Source organism: Pristis pectinata, chromosome 24 (assembly GCF_009764475.1).
Source record: "Pristis pectinata isolate sPriPec2 chromosome 24, sPriPec2.1.pri, whole genome shotgun sequence".
In the NCBI taxonomy this organism is placed as follows: Eukaryota; Metazoa; Chordata; class Chondrichthyes; order Rhinopristiformes; family Pristidae; genus Pristis; species Pristis pectinata.
Genome location: NC_067428.1, coordinates 29,796,697 through 29,819,646, shown reverse-complemented (window position 1 = coordinate 29,819,646; position 22,950 = coordinate 29,796,697). Strand labels below are relative to the sequence as shown.

At 41.6% G+C, this 22,950-nt stretch overlaps 1 protein-coding gene across 3 annotated transcripts in view; it reads right to left on the bottom strand.

Annotated features, from left to right (window-relative positions):
• Positions 1-8,924: 8,924 nt before the first annotated feature.
• Positions 8,925-22,950, bottom strand: part of LOC127582454 (phospholipid-transporting ATPase IC-like) — a 114,923-nt gene continuing 100,897 nt past the window's right edge. For all 3 annotated transcript variants that reach the window (XM_052037718.1, XM_052037719.1, XM_052037720.1), the window contains 4 exons: positions 21,620-21,865; positions 20,852-20,990; positions 18,806-18,936; positions 8,925-14,426 (listed from right to left, as the gene is read on the bottom strand). In XM_052037718.1, the coding sequence (XP_051893678.1) occupies positions 14,208-14,426; positions 18,806-18,936; positions 20,852-20,990; positions 21,620-21,865 (735 nt within the window). In that variant the 3' untranslated portion in view covers positions 8,925-14,207. The remainder of the gene's footprint in view (positions 14,427-18,805; positions 18,937-20,851; positions 20,991-21,619; positions 21,866-22,950) is intronic.

Sequence of the window (22,950 nt, the reverse complement as noted above, 5' to 3'; positions counted from 1 at the left end):
AAAGAAGCCAGGGCTGGAGAAACCTGTTGAGCGTACTTGTTATTACTGTAGGAAACCTGGCCATGTGATATCTAATTGTGCCCTTTTGAAGAAAAGGAAGGAAGCTGTGCCCAATGCTTGCTTTCAGGCAATTAAAAATCAAAAAGGTTTAGGAGATGCTGTTAAAGATCAGTCCTTGCAAGAGGTAAAAGCGGAAAAGTTGCAGGAGGTGAGAAAGGAATTCCGTTCTTATGTATCAGAGGGTTTTGTTTCACTGAATGATGAGTCACCCCAAGTGCCAGTGAAAATTCTTAGAGATACTGGGGCTAGTCAATCTCTCTTGCTGGACAGTGTTTTAAATTTTGGTGAAGAAAGTGACACTGGTGAGGTAAATCTAGTGCGAGGCGTTACAGATGACACCATGTCTGTCCCTTTACACAGGGTGATTTTAAAGTCAAAGTTCGTAGAAGGACCAGTCGAGATAGGGATAAGACCTAGGTTGCCAGTGGAAGGAGTTTCTTTGTTATTGGGAAATGACCTTGCAGATGGAGAAATTGTTCCTGTGGTACGGTTAACAACCAAACCAAGGATTGATGAGTCTGAGAATGATCCAGATGTTTACTCATCATGTGCGGTGACTCGAGCTAGAGCTAAAGAATTAGCCAAGACAGACAGTCCGGTGCAGTCTGATGTGGTTCCTTGTGACAGTCCTAAACAGGAAGAAAATTATGATGCCTTATCTGAGACTTTTCTGTCTTCACTGGAGGATCAACATCCTTATAGTGAGCCTGAATTTAAAGATTTGTCTTTGTCGAGGAAGGAATTTATGGTGGAACAGACAAAGGACCCTGAGTTGACAGAATTGAAAGAAAAAGCTCTCTCATGTGAGGAGATTGAGAAAGTGCCAATTGGATACTATGTCAAAAATGGAGTGTTAATGAGGAAATGGAGACCTCCTCATGTCCCTGTTAATGAGGAATGGGAAGTTATTCATCAGATTGTTGTTCCAAAAGTTTATAGGAATGAAATTTTAAACCTGGCCCATAGTATGCCTTTGGGTGGTCATTTTGGTGTGAATAAAACTGTAGGGAAGATCTTGAAACAATTCTATTGGCCTGGTTTGAGAAAAGATGTGGTGATGTTTTGTCGAACCTGTCACACATGTCAGATGGTAGGTAAACCAAATCAAAAACCCCCTGTGGCTCCGTTGAAACCAATTCCTGCTTTTGGTGAACCCTTTTCGAAGGTGATTGTGGACTGTGTTGGCCCCTTACCAAAGTCTAAGACTTTGTTAACCATCATGTGTGCCACTTCTAGATTTCCAGAGGCAATACCCCTTAGAAATATTAAGGCCAAGACGGTGTCAAAGGCTCTTTTAAAATTTTTTACCTTGTTTGGTTTGCCAAAAGAAATCCAATCTGATCAAGGTAGTAATTTTATGTCAAATTTTTTTCAACAACTAGTCTATGAGCTGGGAGCAAAGCAGATTGTATCATCTGCATATCACCCAGAATCTCAAGGAGCTCTGGAGAGATTTCATTCTACTCTCAAAAATATGCTGAAGATGTATTGCTTTGAAAACACAAAGGGTTGGGACAAAGGTATTCATTTACTTTTGTTTGCCGTTAGAGAATCAATCCAAGAGTCAATAGGATTTAGTCCGTTTGAGCTTGTATTTGGACATAGGGTGAGAGGACCTTTGGAATTGTTAAAAGAGCAATGGGTTAATGAGGAAGTGCACTTGAGTCTGTTGGACTATGTCCAAAAATTTAAAACTCGGTTGGAGAGCGTCTGCCAGCTAGCGAGAGAGAATTTGAAAACCAGCCAGATAAGAATGAAGACATATTTTGATAGACGTGCTCGGCCTAGGACATTCGCAGTGGGGCAAAAGGTGTTGGTATTTTTCCCTAGCCAAAATAATCCCTTGCAATCTCGTTTTTCTGGACCCTATGTTATTGAATCTCGAGTGACTGATCTAACATATATAATCAAAACACCAGATAGACGCAAGAAAACACAACTCTGTCATGTAAACATGCTAAAACCTTATTATGAGAGGGATTCAGTTGTGGCCTTGGTGGATGATGTAAAGGTTGTTTCTAGAATGCCTGATGTTGATGTTGATGTTGAGGAAGGCCAATTTAGACCAAAAATTGTTCCATCAAAACTAAAAAACCAAAATATCCTGGAGAACCTTGAAACGAAGTTGGACCATTTACAAGTTTCACAAAAACAACAGATGAGAGAATTAATTTTAAAATTTAAAAATCTGTTCCCAGATGTTCCAAACAGAACATCGATAATTACCCATGATGTTGATGTTGGGGATGCAAAACCAATCAAACAACACCCATATCGAATGAATGTGGAAAAAAGTAAACTTGTTGATGAGGAAATAAAATACATGTTGGAAAATGATATTATTAGACATTCTACTTCAAATTGGAGTTCACTCTGTGTTATTGTACCTAAACCTGATGGAACTGTTAGATTTTGCACAGATTACAGGAAAGTGAATGCTGTAACAAAGTCAGATGCTTACCCTATTCCTAGGGTGGATGATTGCATAGACAGAGTGGGAAAGGCAAAATTTCTTACAAAGATTGACCTATTAAAAGGGTACTGGTGTGTTCCATTAACAGATAGAGGAAGGGATATTTCAGCCTTTGTAACCCCTTCTGGATTGTATGAATACAATGTTTTACCATTTGGAATGAAAAATGCTCCGGCAACGTTTCAAAGAATGATTATTTCAGTGATTCATGGGTTGAAACATACAGATGCCTACATTGACGACTTAGTGACTGGGAATGATACTTGGGAAGATCACATCTCTGCGTTAGAAAGGTTGTTTGAAAGACTTTCCAAGGCTAACCTTACCGTTAACTTGGCTAAAAGTGAATTTGGGCATGCCACTGTGACGTATCTTGGTTATGTTGTAGGTCAAGGCACGCAAGCTCCTGTTCAGGCAAAAGTTCAAGCAATATCTGAGTTCCCTATTCCCACAGGTACGAGGACTGTTAGGAGATTTTTGGGAATGGTTGGATATTATCGAAAATTTTGTAAAAATTTTGCTGATATTGCTCTTCCCCTAACTAATCTTCTGAAGAAGGGAGTAAAGTTTGTTTGGACAGATTCTTGTCAAGAAGCATTTGAGAAGCTGAAAGCCATTTTATGCTACCATCCTGTGCTCAAAACACCTGACTTTGAAAAGCCATTTTCATTAGCAGTAGATGCCAGTGATGAAGCTGCAGGAGCTGTGTTGTTGCAGAAGGGTGACCTTGATGATATTGACCATCCGGTAGCTTACTTTTCAAAGAAATTTAATGAGCATCAAAAGAATTATTCCACCATAGAGAAAGAATTACTGTCGCTTGTTTTAGCCTTGCAACATTTCAGTGTATATGTTTGCACCGCTCAGAAACCATTGACTGTATATACAGATCATAACCCATTGGTGTTTCTGAGCCGAGTCAAAAACAAGAACAGAAGGCTGTTAAACTGGAGTTTAATTTTGCAAGAGTTTGATCTCATGATAACTCACATTAAAGGCAAAGATAATGTGATTGCTGATTGTCTTTCCCGATGTTAAATGGGAAACATGTATCTGTACTAATCTGATAGTCTGTAGTTGTGTAGAATGATAATTATTAACATTACTAACTGTATGCGCGGTTAAAATTTTCTTGGGAAAATTTTTTTTAGGTGGGAGGTGTTACGGACTCAGTGAAAGTCCCTTTAAGATAGAGAGTGTGTGTGTATGTGTGTGTGGGGCGTGCTTACGTCAATAGAAGATAAAGGACATAATGACGTTGTTGAAGAAGTTAGAAGAAGGAGAGAGAGAAGGGAGAGAGACACTAGCCTGCTTGTTTTCTCTATCGATGGATGAGAAACAATAACTGGGTTTGCTACTGAAATCCATGTATGGAAGTTGGAAGTAATCCGGTGGAGTTCACTTTGTTGCTGACCTGTAGAAGGAAACAGGTATTTGTGTGTGGACGACCACGATTCGGATGCTTTTCGGGGTGAGGAAGTCACTACCGAGTAAACACTGAAGTGTCGTTTGGGGTTCCATCGTGGAACATTTGGATTTCGTATTTACTCTCTCTATGTTTCTCTACGTCTACGTCTTATCTTCAGACAACGGTGGTTGTTGAAGAAGCCCTTGCTCATGTTTCACCTTATGGCTTGCGGAACTGAACTTTAAGAACCATTCCGGAACTTGGAGTTTGGGACTTTGCCACACACACACACACACACGAAGAGTTTAGTTTTTGGGGTTAACGTTCGAGGTTTAACATTTTTGAATTCTAACATACTAACATTTTTACTTTTATTTTACGTATTATCATAAGTAGTGATTAATAAAATAGTTTTTAACACTGAATTATGCTCAGTGTGTTTCTTTTGTTGCTGGTTCGTGACATGCAGTAATCTGCACGTTTAGTATATAAAACATCCCAAAGCCCTTCATGGAAGTGTAATCAAAACAAAGAGACGCTAAGGCAGAAGACAAAGTACTTTATCAGTGAGGTGGTCAATGAGAAAGAAGTGGAGAGTCAAGTTAGGGCCCAGATGACCCAAAGCATTCCAAGCATTTGTGCAGAGGAACATGTTGGGGTTGTGTGAGTGTCGGAGAAATATGTGAGTTCCCTGACACTGGTGCAGCTGTGGTACAGAGTTTGACAACTACATGGATCATCCCGTGCATCATAATTCTGTGCACGGGTATAGCCAGCCAGTGATCTTCTGTCCTTCAATGTGAAGGGCAAGAAGGCACAGACCAAGAATGGAATTTCCAGCCACATGCTCTCGAAGTAGTGTCCCCAGTTGGAATCAAAAGAGAGAGGGAATCAGGTCTGAATCACCTCAGTATAAAGCACCTGCAGCCTGTGTCAACATAATCCACCCATCCCAGACATTCTCTCTTCTCCCCCCCTCCCACTGGGCAGAAGATACGAACATACCACCAGGCTCCAGGACAGCTTCTATCCCGCTTTTATAAAACTATTGAACGGTCCTCTTGTACAACGAGATGGAGTCTTGACCTCACAACATACCTCGTCATGGCCTTGCACTTTATTGTCTGCCTGCACTGCACTTTCTCTGTAACTGTAACACTTTATTCTGCACTCTATTATTGCTTTTCACTTGTACTACCTCAGTGCACTGTTGTGATGAAATGATCTGTATGGATGGCATGCAAAACAAAGTCTTTTACTGTACCTCGGTACATGTAACAGCAATAAACCAATTTAGTGTAACTGATACTTAACTGATATTTGTCCAAAAAAAACCCAAAGAATATCACAATGAAATCAGTGTTATTTTTAAGTGGAACAGGGAGACCTTTGAATAACATCTTCCTATAGATTTCTCAACCCTTCTGCCAATGGGGAATGTCCATCTGCACTTATTAGAATGAGGATACAACATGTATTAACAAGCAGCAGTCAGTCGTGATTAAACCGCTGAAACCATTACACATCACATCAGATTGTTGATAAATACTCTACTGAGGCCGCTTGAAATGATGCCTTGCTGAAAATTGTTTCTCTGACAGCCTCTGCCAATCAGCTGAGTGGCAATTTGTTAAACATGGTGGATGAACAACAGTTGAATTAACCCCAATATATCCACAAGCTTCAAAATTACAGTGTTAATAGCACATGAACACTTGAAGTGATTACATGCAAACCTCCCTTCCTGCTATTTCATGGATTAATTTTAATAATAACCATGAATGATTTATCTAACATTTTAAAAACAGATAAGTGAACAGCCTCATTTAATTCACTGCTCAATAATAAAGGCCTGGCTTGAATTATTATATTTAGACCATTGCTCTAAACTACTCAACCAATCAAAATACTTTCCCTCTGGTTAACCTTGTACATCTCCTTAATATCTTCAAAAGTTTAATCAATTACACTGTAAACTTTTAAATTCCAGCGAATACAACCTGGTTTGCATCTTCCCTTTTTATAACTTACCCCTTGGAATCCAGGTAGGATTCCAGTAAATCTATACTGCACTCTTTACTAGGGCAAGGTATCCTTCTTAAAGTGTGTTATCCAGTGTTACTCACAGTGATACAAGCAGAGATTTTTATAGCTGCAATATAACACATGCTCCCTTGTATTCTTGCATCAGGTTTCAACATCACTAATTCCTTTCCTCCCACAGATGCTGCTCGACCCACTGAGTTCCTCCAGCAGATTGTTTGTTGCTCCAGACTCCAGCCTCCGCAGTGTGTCTCCAGTATCTTATGGTGGATTTTAAAAAATATCTGCTAGAAGGTCATATGAATAACAACCACATTTACCTCCCTGTACCCCATCTTAGTTCCTTGTTAAAGAGATTCAATTCGGATCATCAGGCACAACCTACATTTACAAATCCAGACACTTTCAATGTGTTCAATCATTTCATCATCAGTTATGGACTTCATTAATTTCCGAACGGCAGGTAACTCGGGCATCTGTTACCTGCCGTAAGTAGTGAAATCTTCCAATTCAAGGGGACAATGTACAGAGACCTTTGGAAGATTGTAGTTAGAGCACTTACAACGATCTTGCTTACTTCCTTCAAAAACTGCTAATGAAACTGCCTGGTTATTTTCTCCATTACAGTTATCCTGTTGTTCCTTGATTCATTATTTGTACCTAGGAAACCTTCTTCTTCACTTTAAATACATGACGTAATTAATCAATAAACCATCTTTTCCTAATTTTCACAGGTATATTCTCTATTCATTTCTCAAGTGTCCCAGATTAGTTCTGACCACCCTCTTTTCCTACTATGAATGGTAATCTTTTGATATCCACTGAACATTTTTTGGATGCTAATTTTTTGTGGCTTTTGCTCTCTTTTGTGTCACCTTTTGTTGCTTCAGTCACTGGGATCACTGCTAGTTTTTGCACTTGTGTACACTTCACCTTTAGCTGCCTCTTAACTCTTCAATCATCAATATCTTTTCATTTGACGAGCAGAGGGTCTCTCTCTTTTTGATGTAAGCTAGCTCTATATCATATCGAATTCCTTCTTTGACCATCTCCCATTGTTTCACCCATTTGCAGATTTGCCTATTTTATGGCAGAGGGTATCTGATTGTGTTTATGTTATTTCCTTTCCAATTATGTTAAACAGAATCATGTTATAATCACAAGATAAAATGTTCATGTAAGTACAAGTCAAGCTCATTAATAAATGGAGTATGACCTACCCCTTGTGTCCAGTGAGAATTATTGCAAAATAAAATCAACATACAAGAAATTTGCTACCCACTGATGTGAGCAAGTCTACAATATTCCAATTTATACAAGATCTAAACCTCATTCCCCTGTTAAAGCCACCCTGAATTTGCTACATACTTGTACAATATCTATATTGATATAGTCTAACAATACATAACTGCTTCTGGGCTTGAGTAGGAGGAGGGTGCTTCACTACCTTCTTAAATGCTTTTCAATTTCATAACTCATTTTTCATTGCCATCTTTATTGTCTTTTATCTCTAAAAGGATTCCATCCTTTGCTAGTGGTTCTCTCTCTGCCCACCATGTTCCCCAACTTTTCTGCAGACATATAACTTGCCATATTTAGTTTCTAGTTTTGACAGTCTTACAACCATGTCTCATTTCAGGTCAGGACCCTTCTTCGGGACTGAAGATAGGAAAAGGGGAAGCCCGATATATAGGAGGGGAAAGCAAAGCAGTGATAGGTGGACAACCTATCCACCTATCACTGCTCTGCTTTTCCCTCCTATATATTGGGCTTCCCCTTTTCCTATCTTCAGTCCTGAAGAAGAGTCCTGACCCGAAACGTTGACCGTCTGCTTTTCTCCATGGATGCTGCCTGGCCTGCTGAGTTCCTCCAGCATCATCCAGATATTCCAGCATTTGCAGTCCTTTGTTTCTCTTTTAAAACCGCAGCATTGAATGAGAACTTAAACTTGAACTCTTTCAGTGGCAAGTTTTGTTTGTTTCCACAGCAATTTCAGACCACTCAAAGCATTGTTCTGATGGGGTTGACCAAGAGCTGCTGACTTGCAAAACTACTGGTCGTGTTGAAGCCACACAACTCTGGCAGCAACTTTCTACATTGGCTTATCAGGTCCTTGCATATTCCTGAACGTCAGGCGCTGTAATAACTACAAGTGCCATCATCCTCAATGGGAGTCTGAGAGCAAATGTTGGCCAAAACCTCCTCTGTAACAAAATTCACTGCACTTAAACAGTGCATCAATTATGTTAAGCAATTTATAAAAATGCAAATACTTCTGCAAATATTGCAGAAGAATAATCTAGGCCTGGGGAGTGCTTGAACTTAAGGCACAGATGGCTCCAAACCCCGAGCAATTCATCCTTCAAGGGACAATTGCCTCACTCCAATTTGTTTTAATGTTCCTTATATTGCCTGTGTTTCTTCAGTTTGAATTTCTTTAGCCTGGAGATTGTAATGTGCTATATTGATGTTATTGTCTCACTGGGGAGATAAATCCTAAATCACAGTACCAAGAGCTGCCATTACAGAAAACTGAAATGGCAACAAATTAATAGGAGGACTGATTTAAATTTTAAACGTGGCTCCAGGCTCCTTGATGCACTATGAACTTGAATCCCATGAGGCTAAAGCTCGTGCATGCCTGATGTGGCACTAAAAGACAGAATGTTAGCACATTCCTTGAGGAAAGGAACTCAGATGGCAGGAACAAGAGATGCAGTTATAATCCCACATTCAGAACTTTTGGAGAATTGGCCTGGAAACTGTAAGGGACTGAGAGGAGGTTTAGGGAGGGTCGCAGAGTGGGGGTGAGAAGATCAGGTCGATACGTTGGCAGAGGAAGATGACTCCATCTACACAATATAACTTGCTGTAATTTATGTACAACTGTGCATTACAAGCCATTTGATGATGCCATATCTGTGATAATACATACATGAAGCCAGTGATTTTCATAGTCATTACCCCATTTCATTTCAGAAACGTTTTGTAATACTTCCATCAAATATTGTATCAAAATGCTGTACTACACTATAGGATAGTAAACTACAGTACTCTAGTATAGAGTTAATGTACTTTACACTAACTATAGTATAGTTCACTAGAGTATAGTTATTGTACTATACATTAACTATAGTTCACTACAGTACTCTACAGGATAGAATTACTGCATGGTGCACTAAATGCAGTATAGAATTACAGTACACTACAGTATAGAATTACTGTACAGTACACTAATTACAATATGGAATTATTGCACAGTACACTATAGGATAGAATTACTGTACAGTACACTATGGTATAGAATTACAGTACAGTACACTACAGTACAGAATTGCTTACGCTATTAACTTCCAAGTGTAATGTCTCTTGTTGCTTTCTTGTTACATACAGACATGGGAGTAAAAGATGGAAGAACAGCTGAGAGTCACTGAATGTGTGTACAGGAGCAGCAAAAAATCACGATTTCAACCCATAAAACTGTTTTATATTCCTTGTTGTTTTGTCACAGTGACAATTTACTTACAAAGTACACAGCCATGCTTCAATCGCAAGTACCTTCAATCCAAATCTGAGTTGGAGATTATAATATTTACAAAAGGCTATGTACTTATTCAATATTCACAGGAAAACCATGGCTTCCTTCAAACACACAATATCAAAAGTACAGTACAGCCTTTGCCCAATGGATTCTATTAAAATTATTTAAAAAATAAGTGTTCAGATTTGTTTTGTTCATTTACACAGTACACCTTAGAAATAGCAACAAATCCTCTCATCCCAGATAGTAGATCTTGCAGACTCTATGTAGTAGATTCTGGGCATGTTGGGAATGGATGTGGGAGAAGAAACCAATGTTTGATTTTAGATTCCGGTTCCAGGTCTAACCAGATGCAAAGCTTCTGAATCCTGAAACACATTTTATTCATCTGGCTCTGAAGTTGGGGGTGTTAAGGTTGATCAAATAATTGAGATCTGTGGTGACCTGATCATAGAGAGGGACTGCAGATTGGGAGTAAAAAAAAGAGGGTCCCTTGCTGATTCCTAACATGGGTGAGAAATTGTTCACCTTTTCCAATCATCAGGAGTTAGCTCTGGGTGGCTTGAATGCTGTGGAGGTTTTCTTTCTGTAGTAAGAGACCAGATCAGGGTGTGGATCAAGGAAGCTCAGGGGACATTAAAAGTACTAGAGCTTAGCTTGCTGTTGGTAATCATATGTTAACTGTGAATTCAAGAAGAAAGGAAAATTAATATGGAGGCAACACCTTATGGATCCATCACTGGAGCTTCTGAGAAGGTGTGCTTGAAGCATATAAAACACCATCATAGATGCTCAAATCTGCTGGAACTTGGTCTCATTTAATACATCATACCTACAAGACCACCTCCTTTCGAACACTAAACACATCACTTTAATTGCATGATACTCAGGAAAGTAACCACTGATTGGTTGCTAATGGGGAAAATGTTGAAACAATGAACAATCTCGCTGGAGGAACTCAGCAGGACGAGCCGCATCTGTGGGTGGGGAGAAGGAATTGTTGATGTTTTAGTCCTGCGTCAGGACACTATTGCACCCACCTGATGCAGGGTTTCAACACAAGACGTTAACAATACCTTTCCCCCCACAGACGTTGCTCAACCTGCTGAGTTCTGCCAGCAGAGTGCTTGTTGCTCCAGATTCCAGCATCTGCAATCTCCTGTGTCTCTAGGTATGTGTTGAAAATGTGTCTTGATTTGATTTTCAATAGCCAATTATGGATTATACCAATTCCCAAGAAAAAAATGCATATGTAGAACACCAAGTTCTGCTGATTTCATAAGCACATGGGTAAATACCATCTGAATAAAAGATGAAGTTAGTAATGAATCCTGACACTCTAACACAGCTACATTTGGTTGCTCAAGGCAGGAAGAAATTGTCTGATTCATGGTATCCTATGGCAAATATATACTTCTAAGTCTTGTGGCTTAGTCTGGCTGAATGTTGCAGTCAATGGCAGGAGCACCGGAACAGATCCTGGACAGAACAAAATCAGCGGCAACAGGTAGTTTGTGTAAAAGGTTGAGGGTTTATTAAGTACAGAGTCCTGTACTTAACTGGTGAGCGTTGATGAGTAGCTCACTGGCCTGACTCTCTGGAGCCCTTGGACACAGGTGGCATTGTCTTCAGTCTGATTTTCTGCTTCCTCCTGTGCGAATTCTTCTTCCAAGTGCTCAGCTTTGTCCATTAATCCTCAGACAAATCCCTTTCAATCAATACCATAGACGGTCTTTAGCAAAGTCTAGTTGATTTCATTGGCTCTGGTGGCCAAACATGCCACTCAAAATCCTAGGTGACTTCTCAGGTCCAAACAGATCGGTACCTTAGGGTAGTTCAGCCATTGTTTTATTGTTACCTTCCTCTCACAGGTCACTCACATGCTAACAGCATTTAAGAGGTGTCTGGACAAGCACTTGAATCACCTAGGCATTAAGGATACAGGCTAAGTGCTGGAAGATGGGATTAATACGAATGGGTTCCCACTGGCCAGCATGGGCATAGTGGGCCGAATGGCCTGTTTCCGTGCTGTATGACTCTATGACACAATGGTGTAGTGGTTAGCATAACACTATTACAGCGTCAGCGACCCGGGTTCAATTCTGGCCACTGTCTGTAAGGAGTTTGTACGTGCTCTCCGTGACTGCGTGGGTTTCCTCCGGGTGCTCCGGTTTCCTCCCACATTCCAAAGACATATGGGTTAGGAAGTTGTGGGCACGTATATTGGCACCGGAAGTGTGGCGACACTTGTGGGCTGCCCCCAGAACACTCTACGCAAAAGATGCATTTCACTGTGTGATTCAATGTACATGTGACTAATAAAGATATCTCCATGAAGCCCCATGTAGCAGGTGAATAATGCATTGCAACTAATCTCATGAACGATTATTCACATTTCATTGTCTCCATCAGTTGACAACAATACAAGTTTGGTTTGGCTTATCTTTGTTTGCTGTAAACAGAAAATTAATTGCACTAAGAGTCACTACATAGAAAGGCCAGTTTAACAAAGAGAATTCACACATTGTCTCAGTTCTGCCGTACCTCCTCAGCTAACCACAATCAGAGGCCCACTGAGTCCATACTGCCCATCAAACACCCACTTACATTAATCCTACATTAACCCCCTTTTTTATTAGGGCAATTGACCTACCAACCCACACGTCTTTGGGACGTGGGAGGAAACTGGAGCACCCGGAGGAAATCCGCATAGTCACAGGGAGAACGTGCAAGCTCCACGCAGACAGCGCCGGAGGTCAGGATCGAACCTGGGTCTCTGGAGCCGCGAAGCAGCCATTGTACTAGCGGTGCCACTTTGTCACTAGACCCTTCTCAGTTAATAAAAAATACCAGCACATGTACAGTTTAAATATTAGCCACACAATACTTCAACCTGCAACTTACTTAGGGAAGCTTCCCGGCAGGCCCTACGATTACAATTTTACAACCACTCACAGAGCAGTTATTATCTCCCCGACTCTATAATGGGTACGGACTACATGCATGTGAGTATTTGGTAATCCAGGTTAGCTAATTCAATTTTTGATTAATGTAAAAATGTTAGTAATAAACATTGTGGTTAGGCATGGAATCTCAATTTTCTTACTCGCAGAGAAAATGCATTTTTGTGTGTTTTCAGCGTGAAATTTAGATGAAAGACATTGTGCGCTGGAGGTTACTGATCATGGGCTGCCTTCTTTGATTACTGGGTGTCTGCTGAAGTGGAATGTAACGCGAATGGACTTCAGCACAACGGGAACACCAGCAAAATGGGAGAGTGAGGTTGTTAGTCACCAACGACAGTCTGTGCGGTTTGACAGCCAGCTCTGAGAATGCAAATCCAACTAATAACACACCACGCCATTGCAGAGGGCACACTATATCCAACACGTTCAACATCTAACACCAGCATCCATGCCTCAGCAATCACTCCAATGAAGTTAAAGTCACTGCCCCCATCAGCCAGGGAAGAAGATGCAAAGAATCCAATCAATTCACATCAAAATTTGGTCCAAAAATAATTGACTAAATGTTATTTTTTGGTTCTTCAATGTACATAAAAAATGGGCTACCTCTATTTTACATGGGCATTGTCTATCGAGATTTGGAAACGTTGCTAAAATTGAGGTTGCTGTGGCTCCAAACGTGGTCAGTCAATGATTTATGTAGACGATGTTCTTCATTTGAGAAGTGTGACTACATCTGACACTTAGCTGTCAATAAGAGTTATACGTGCCACGTTGCTGGAGTTGGAGAGGAGATAATGTGTTTTGAAGTTCTAGCAATGGTTAAACCCTAGTGAGAGTTATATATCAGGGAGGCAATTTTAACCCAACCCATCTCCCCATCCCACTGAAGCTGTCAGAATCAAGAGCAACAGTGGTTTTAATTAGCCACCTAGTTTCTCCCTGTAAAATCAGTGAAGTGCAATTACTGGGATTCTACTTAATCAGATGGACTCCTGCCCAGCAAGATACACAATCTAGTTTAGGACATGCACCCATACCCAAGCATTATAAATGAAATGGGGTAAGGCTTATGCCAGACTGCTGTTGGTACAATAGCAGATGATGATGATCAATTCTGTTCCTATAGCTCAGTGATGGGCTAACACCTCCTTGTCTTTAAGTGTGGAGTCTTGGCTTTCAAAAGCCAAACCTTTAGGAGCTCTTGCTGACCCCTTCCTCCACAGAGCAAAGTGACAAGATGAACGAATCAAAGAAAATCTTCCTGGATTAATACAATTTAAACAACAGGATGGCACGGTGGTGCAAGTAGAGCTGCTGCCTCACAGTGTCAGCAATCCCGGTTCAATCCCGACCTCTAGTACTGTCTGTGTGGAGTTTGCACATTTCCTCCGGGTCCTCCAGATTCCTCCCACATCCCAAAATCGCTCAGTTGGTAGTTCTTGGTGTAGGTGGGTGGGAGGGGATGGAGAGAATAAAACAAGGATTACTGAAGGTTTGGCATAAATAGGTATTTGATGGTCAGAGCCAATTCGGTGGGCTGAAGGGCCTGTTTCTGTGCTGTGTGACTCTATGACTAAGACATTAGGAGAAAAGGCACTGTTACATTCAAGTGTTGCCAAGGGTGCATCAGTCAAAAATTCTCCAGTAAACCTCACATCCTTTGTGTCCCATGAAACAGTGTCACAACATCTTCTCTATAAAATCAGAAAGTCTTCACAATCTTTCATCGCTCACCACCTCTTCCCTGTTGGGCACAGTTTGAACACCGCTTGCTTCTGAAGCCACTATTTTCTTCTGTAAGCTTGTTCCAGAGGTAATGAGGTCGGCATAACCTTTGTTCTGTGAGAAAGCGTATGAGGAGCGACGGCGTGTTGATTGTCTGGTGAAATGAATGGTCTTGTCGTCTGCCATTTGATCATCTTCATAGGTTGCCTGGAAGTAACCAGAAAGGGTGACACAGGATTGCAAGAATTGCCATTCCCCCTTGTGTATACATTACAAATATTAACCGAATAAAGGCTGGTCTTTATGCATTGCGATTGTTCACCCACAAACAAAATCCTGTGTATTATACTGATGTGTTCCCTGCGCAAAACGGAATTGAAATTGGTTTATTATTGTCAGATGTACTGAGGTACAGTGAAAAAGCTTGTCTTACACACAGATCAATTCATTACACAGTGCATTGAGGTAGTGCAAAGTAAAGCAACAACAGAATGCAGAATAAAGTGTCACAGCTACAGAGAAAGTGCAATGCAGGTAAACAATAAGGTGCAAGGTCATAAGGTGGTTAAGACGTGAAGGGTGATTTACAAGTTCACTACATGAATAAAACAGAGTGAGGTGCATTGACAGCCTGCTAAATCAACCCAATTGCTCAATGACTACTACCCAGAAATGGCCTATAAATGTACCCAACTCCCTCAATTTTTTGTAGCTTGAGATGCAGATTTTAAGTCCATCCACTAAAAACATATAATACATAGGACTGAGTAGGAATAAATATACTCATTTAAGTCCTTAAATGTCCTTTTCGGGCTGTTACTACTGAGGTCTCAGAAGGATCAGAACTGGGCCTCTACTATTCACATTCCAATTAAAAACACGAGTTATAACATATCCAATGCTGACAAGACAAAGACAGGTGGGGAACTGTACTGTGAAGAGGATGCAGAGTCAATGAAACAGCGTAAGCATGAAGCTAACAGATTGTGTATAACGGGGGAAATGTTTGGTCAGGAAAATAGAAAAGCAGAATATTTTTTAATCTAGAAGGAACTATTAATTATTGGGGTCTTGAGGAATCTTGAGTGCCCGTTCATAAAGTAAGTGTAGCAGTAACAGCAAGAAATTAGCAAGGCAAATTATATCTTGCCTTTGCTACAAGGGGGTTGGAGTTCAAAAGAAAGTAAAGTTTGTTGAGATAGTGCAAGGAGACACAAGAGACCGCAGATGCTGGAATCTGGAGCAACAAATAATCTGCTGGAGGAACTAAGCAGGTTGAACAGCATCTGTGGGAGGAAAGAAACTATCGATGTCTCAGGTGAAAACCCTGCATCAGGAGATAGTGCAGGGTTTTGGTGCGACCACATTTGGAGGACTGTGTGCAGTTTGCTTTCTATACTCAAGGAAGGACATACATACTTCAGGATCCCCACAGCACAAATTCACCAAAATGGTTTGAAGGATTGGGGAGTTGACCCGTGAAGGGAGATTGAGGAAGATAGGCCTATACTCACTGGAGTTTCGGAGAATGCCAAGCAATCTCATTGAGACATACAAGAGTCTGAGAGGAATTGACCAGGCAGATACTCAGTTATCGAGTGTATCCAATGATGAGATTGATAGAGTTTTAAGCAGGGGATCTGAGGATTGAGCAGGAAAGTCGAGAAGGCATAGGATCAGACTTGCAGAATGGTAGACTCAAATCAGGGACAAATTCATGTGGGTAAATGTGAGATGATCCAGATGGGAAGAACAGCAGTTTCATCCCAATGATCCAATGGGATCAGAATGCATATTTACAAACTGGTGAGGCAAGTTGCTCAGTTGGTTGAAAAGTACATGAGATACCTTGTAGACAGGAGCACTGAAAGATAAGGAACATCAAATTTTAAGAAATAACTAATAAGGCCTCAAATGGTGTATTATATCCTGGGGATACTCTAGGCAGAGTATTTAGTGCTGCGAATGCATACAGTGAAGATTTACCAGAAGAAACAAGAGATCAAAGAACAAAATACTGGAGGAATTCAGTGGGTCAGGCAGCATCTGTGGAGGGAAATGGACAGTCAACGTTTCAGGTTGAGACCCTACCTCTGGACTGAAAGAGTAGACTCTATTTAATACAGGGAAGAATTTACATTGACCTTCCCAATCCCCTCTTCTCTTTCAGTCCAGATGAAGGGTCTCGATCCAAAACATCAACTGTCCATTTCCCTCCACAGATGCTGCCTGATCCACTGAGTTCCTCCAGCATTTAGTTTTTTTTTATCTCTAGATTCCAACATCTGCAATTTCCTGCATCTCCAGCGTACAAAAGATCTACAGGAATGAGGGACTTCAGTGGTGTAGAAAGATGAAGGGTTTTGGTGGCGCAGGAAGAACAGCTTCCCCTGACAATCACGGAATTAAAATGATAGGGAAATGATGTAGAATGAAACGAAAGTAATTATTTCACACAGGGGTTGTTATGTTCTTGATGCACTACCTGAAGAGAAGATTCAAAAGGTTACAGGACATGTTTTTGAAAAGAACTAAAGTGAAAAGCTGTGTGGAAAAAAATCAGACTGCAGACTGAACAATGGACTAGGACTTTATTCCCTGGAACATAGGAGATTGAGGGGTGACCTGATAGAGGTGTATAAGATCATGAGGGGTGTAGACAGGGTGAAAGCCCATCATCTTTTTCCCAGGGAGCTGATGCTAAAAACAAGAAGGCATAGGTTTAAGATCAGAGGCGAGAGATTTATAGGGGACATCAGGGGCAGCTTCTTCACGCAAAGGGTGGTGCATATTTGGAAGGAGCTGCCAGAAATAGTGGTTGAGGCGGGCACATCAGCAACGCTTAAAAGCCATCCAGATAAGTACATGGTTTAGAGGGCTATGGGCTAAATGCGGGCAGATGGGACTAGCTCGCTGGGCAACACAGTCGGCATGGATGAGTTGGGCCGAAGGGCCTGTTTCAGTGCTGTATGACTCTATGAATTGGACATCTGTTTCAAAAAGCCCACATGGGCAGTTAGCATCACACAAAGCAATTCATTACCGGTCAATGGCATCAGTGAAAGCTCGGTCCATTCTGCTTCCAAAATTTGATTCTATGCAGGTAGATTTTAGCAGCAAAAATCATTGTTTTACTTTTAAATGTTATTGTACTTTTTGATTATGCGAGTCTCAAATGACTCTATCAGAACTGCAGAAAATAGTTCAAAGCCTTCTGGTTTAATTACTACTACAGAGCATTGGAGGGGTGAATTTCTCAGCATATGATGGTTGAAGTCAGGGTGGAGACATCAGAGGTAGGACTGCTTGAAGTACAAAAACAGTCCATTACTTGCTGGTTGCATCATGGCTTGGTATGGGAACTCCAGTGCACAGGAACGCAAGAAGCTACAGAGAGTGGTGGACTCAACCGGTTCTATCACAAATACAGCTCTCCCCACCATCGAGGACATCTACAAGAGGTGATGTCTCAGGAAGGCGACCTCCATCATTAAGGACGTCAATATTCTTCCACAAGAGGAAATATCCTTTCTACTTCCAACCTGTCGAGACCCAATACCAATTTTCAAAGCCGTAAAATCTCCCTCCCACTAGTACAACTGCAGAGATGAGTGTAGGTACGCAGACTGATCCCAGGACTTACGATTGGGTAAATTATATCCACTAGAGTTTAAAAGAAGGGGATCTCACAGAAACATACAAAATTCTAAGAGGACTGGGCAGTTTAGTTGCAGGATGGTGGGTCAGCTACAGTCTAAGAATAAGAGGGAAAAGATTGAAGACTGAGATGAGGAGACATTTCTTCTTCCAGGACTCCGGTTAATGTTTGCCCTCCTCTCCCAGAGAATGGTGAACCTGTGGGATTCTCTGCCACTGAAAGCAATCGAAGCCAAATCAAGATATTTTTCTAAGGGTTGGAGAGATCAAGGGATAAGGGGAAAAGGCTGAAACATAACGTGAACACAAAAAGACGCTGGAGAAACTCAGCAGGCCAGGCAGCATCCGTGGAGAAAAACAGGCGGTCAACGTTTCGGGTCAGGACCCTTCTTCAGAACTGAAGATAGGAAAAGAGGAGGCCCAATATATAGGAGGGAAAAGCAGAGCAGTGATAGGTGGACTAAAGAGGGGAGGTGGGGTGGGCACAGGGTGGTGATAGGTAGATGCAGGTAAGAGACAGTGATAGGCAGGTGTGGGGGAGGAGGGGAGAGCAGATCCACTGGGGGATGGGCCAATGGTATGGAGGCAGGAGAGGAAAAAAAAGCAATAGGCGAGGAGAAAAAAGAGAGATAGGTTAGGAAAGGGAAGTAAAGAAGGGGCAATGGTGGGGGCAGGGGTTGAACGTTAGAGCAGCCTCAAAGCGCCAAGTGGTCAACTCTTGCTATTTTTCTACACTTCTGTCTTCCAACATATTAGCCAATCTCAGGAGTGTATTGTGAGCAAAACAGTGAGGAAGAGTTTCCCTTAGCCACATTCACAAAGTAAAAATATACAACTATAGTTCAATGAAGGCATGATTTTAACTTATTTTCTTCTTGACTACAAACAAATACTCGACTAATAGAACAATTCAAAGCACCAACACTTACACTTCCAGCAGCTTTGGAACCAAAGATTCGCAAAAGTAGTCGAATTGTAACGGAAGGGATAATATTGATAGCGATGGCCAACAGGATGGTGAGCCAAAATAATGGTTGCTTGAAAGAGTTCAATGCTGCTCCTATAACATTAAGTCAAGAACGTTTAGAACTGCGAATGCTCTTGCTCATCTTCTCTTCACATTTCGCAGGAAATTGTGAACTATGGTAATGAACCGCACAAATTTAGCAAAGCGATCGGCCCGAATGCCCACTCCCTCTAACTCTGGCCTATTGTGGTTGTAGCATGCACTACCTACTGTTCTCACTTCACTGTCCCAACTCAATCAAGCTCCTTCGTCAGTCCCGTCCAAACCCATGACTTCCCTGCTTGGATGGACAAGAGCAAGGTTATCATCACCTCCTACACCAAATCATCAAGCCTTATCTTACAAGGGAAGCACAGTCTTTTTCCTTCATGATCTCTCCTTTTCTCTCTAATTCATTCCCCATTATCTTCATCTTTCTCTCCCTTTCCTTCTGTCTATTCCTAAAGGTACACGTTCCCCACTCTCTGCAATTCCAAGCACATTGTTCTGCCTCACACACTTGTCGCAGGAAGCATTTCAGTCATGCAGTGACAATGAGCAGAATAACCTTCCCAGCCCATGGATACCTCTACAATGGAGCACTAACTTTTTCAAAATGTCATGATTCCTGTCTGTCCTGTCTCAGTCCTCCCCTTGCCCAATATTTAATGCATGCCCTTGAGTTCCACAGGGTGGTGATCAGGTGCAAGGACTCCGGTTGATGTCTGCCCTCCTCTGCTTGGAGGTACGAAGACTAAACTTCGTGCTCCCAGTGTCATCATTCAGAACAGACCAAGAATCAAACTTTCAGCAACACACAAAAAGCTGCAGGAACTCAGTGGGTTAGGGGCTGGACTTGGAGGGATATGGGCCGAACGTCGGAAATTGGGACGAGCTGGGTGGACACCGTGGTCGGCATGGACTGGTTGGGCCGAAGGGCCTGTATCTGTGCTCTGTGACTCTGTAAAAGCTCTGTATATTCATGAATCGATGTAAGATCCAATTCTATCAGCTGTAAAGATACAAGCTCATGAAGCTCAGAAACTTCTTTGACACTGAATATACCATTTAATTAACAATTCAATTGTTCTGAAAGACATGTGGTTAAGCAGAGTATTGAGTCATAGAGCACAGAAACAGGCCCTTCGGCCCAACTCGTCCATGCTGACCAAGATGCCCATCTAAGCTAGTCCCATTTGCCCCTGTTTGGCCCTTATCCCTCTGAACTTTTCCTATCCATGTACCTGTCCAAGTGGCCTTTAAATATTGTTATTGTACCTGCCTCAACCACTTCCCCTGGCAGCTCGTTCCAATATAAACATCACCCTCTACATGAAGAAGTTGCCCCTCAGGTCCCTTTTAAATCTCTCCCCTCTCACCTTAAACCTATGCCCTCTAGTTTTTGATTCCCCTTTCCCTGGGAAAAAGACTGTGTGAATTCACTGTATCTATGTGCCCCATGATTTTATACACCTCTATAAGGTCACCCCTTAGTCTCCTACACTCTAAGGAATAAAGTCCTAGCCTGTCCAACCCCTCCCTATAAATCAGCCCCTCAAATCCTGGCAACATTCCGTAAATCTTCTTTGCACTCTTTCCAGAGTATGTGATAGATGTTGTAATACTTTAATACAAAAAACATGCAAGTTCCTTAAATGGAACAAAAGACACTTAATCGCATGTGCAGGTAGTTCTACATTTGCGAAATGCTGTGCAGAAATACCTGTACATTATTCACTTAGAAATGCAGAGGTGATACTTCAAAAAGATGCAGACCGTTAACTTCTCAGAGCTAAAGAAAAATCAACACAATCGAAATAGGTGAAAAAGCCTGATGTAAAATGAGAACATTAGATTAAATCTGCTAATCTTATACTCTGTGGCAAATTGAGAGTTGAGCAAACTGCTAAAATAATTCACCAGGGTGCTGTAAACTCTGCAGATGAAAAGGGTCTAATTGATGTCTTACCGTTGAATTGGAACACGTCTGGCTTCAGCCGAGTCAGCAAAGGACTCTGAGTCAAAAGGGTGATGCAAAAATAGAGGCCAACACTGATGATGACAGACAACACAGAGAGAACAGTCCAGGAGGAAATCTCCAACATTACCTGTTCAGAGAGGAAGTTCTTAATTACGCCTTCTAAATACAAACATTCAGTTATTAATGATTTGCCCTTACTTCCAAACACCTTCATACAAAGATACCCTCATTTAGACAAATAAAGCACTTAAAAATGCACTCAGTTGGGGTAGGCACGGTAGCGTAGTGGTTAGCGTAACGCTATTACAGCGCCAGTGCCCCGGGTTCAATTCCTGCCACTGTCGGTAAGGAGTCTGTACGTTCTCCCCGTCTCTGTGTGGGTTTCCTCCAGGTGCTCCGGTTTCCTCCCACACTCCAAAGACGTACGGGTTAGGAAGTTGTGGGCGTGCTATGTTGGCGCCGGAAGCGTGGCGACACTTGCGGGCTGCCCTCAGAACACCCTATTCAAAAGATGCATTTCACTGTGCGTTTCAATGTACATGTGACTAATAAAGATACCTTGTGAGCCATGATGATGTGACTGGTCAATCAAGTTTGAAGGGTTGCGTGAGTTATGCCTCTTACTTCACCTCCCTTCCTAAACCAACCATGTCACCTGATGGCATGGTCTTGGCAAATAGTTACATCAGTCAATATGACACCCAATGTTTCTGCTTACTAATCACTATGCAGTGCAATCTTTAATCATGGACTTACCTCAATATTAACAGTCAACACCACAGCAGTACCAACAGCCATTGACAAAAACTGGTAATCTGACAACGTTATGCCATTTTGACCCACATTCTCCAGGAATGCTCCATATGGAATAAAAAATAAAACTATTGAACTTAGAAGTCCATGAAGTAGAGCAATTGAGAAGATCTTGTAATTAAATAACTCATTCCGTTGCCCAATTTTGTAGCGTTTAGGGTACTTGATACTCAGAGTATCACTCATGTCCTGAAATTTCAAAAGCACAGAATTAGAAGCAGGGAAAACATAACAATGTGAGTAGCATCATAACCCAAAATGAGATATATCACTAAAGACACATGAATGATAGAAAAATAGGGGGCTACGTGGGAGGGAAGGATTAGATAGATCTTAGAGCAGGATAAAATGTCGGCACAACATTGTGGGCCGAAGGGCCTGTACTGTGCTGTAGTGTTCTATGTTTATAAAGGGAAATGGATGCCATTGTCTCCCAGGTGTTTGGAGTTACCATGTTAAAAACAGCAGCTTCGCAGTCCCAGTGATATTATGGATGGAAATGGTATGATGTCAATTGAAGAAAGTTACTCATAATGAATCACCAATGTTAGACTTTATTTCTTGCAAGGAATTCTTCATGATTAAATCCTTTACCTGTGCAACGACTTGGTTTATGTTGGCAAATACTGGTACTTAATGGGGAATGCACGTATTTTCCTGCTGCCTCTCACACACTGCAACAATGGGCCACCCAGGAGCCGTGGAAACAAAACCAGAAAATGCTGGAAGCACTCAGGAGGTCAGGCAGCGACTGTGAAGAGAGAAACGGAGCCTGCCTTTCCCTGAAACATTAAATCTGCTTCTCTCTCCGCTGCCTGACCAGCTGAGTATCTCCAGCATTTTCTGTTTTAGTTTTGGAATTCCAGCAGCTGCAGTTTCGTTGATTTTCGAAGTGCTGGAAAGCTGGTCAGGGGAATTTACTGGAGCTACAGAAACTATAGTCCAGGTGCAGAAGTGTGGAGTATAGGTCATAGCCTGGCCGACTTTACTCCTTATTGAAGTCAATGTCGTGTAAAATTGCTTGGGGTCAAACAATTAGGCGATCTGATGGGGCAGAATGATATAGATGAAAATTAACTCCTTTTCTAGTTCCACCTCATGAAAGTTTAAATATCAAAGCTGCCAACTCATCCACCCTATGAGCACAAATTCAAACCAGTGATCCTTCATTCCCAATGTGGCATGAAGCCCTCGTTTGCAGATATCATTCGCTCTGTCTGTTCCATGAAGGCATTAGTCAGTGCAACACTGCCATCTTTTGGTGGAAGAGTTTG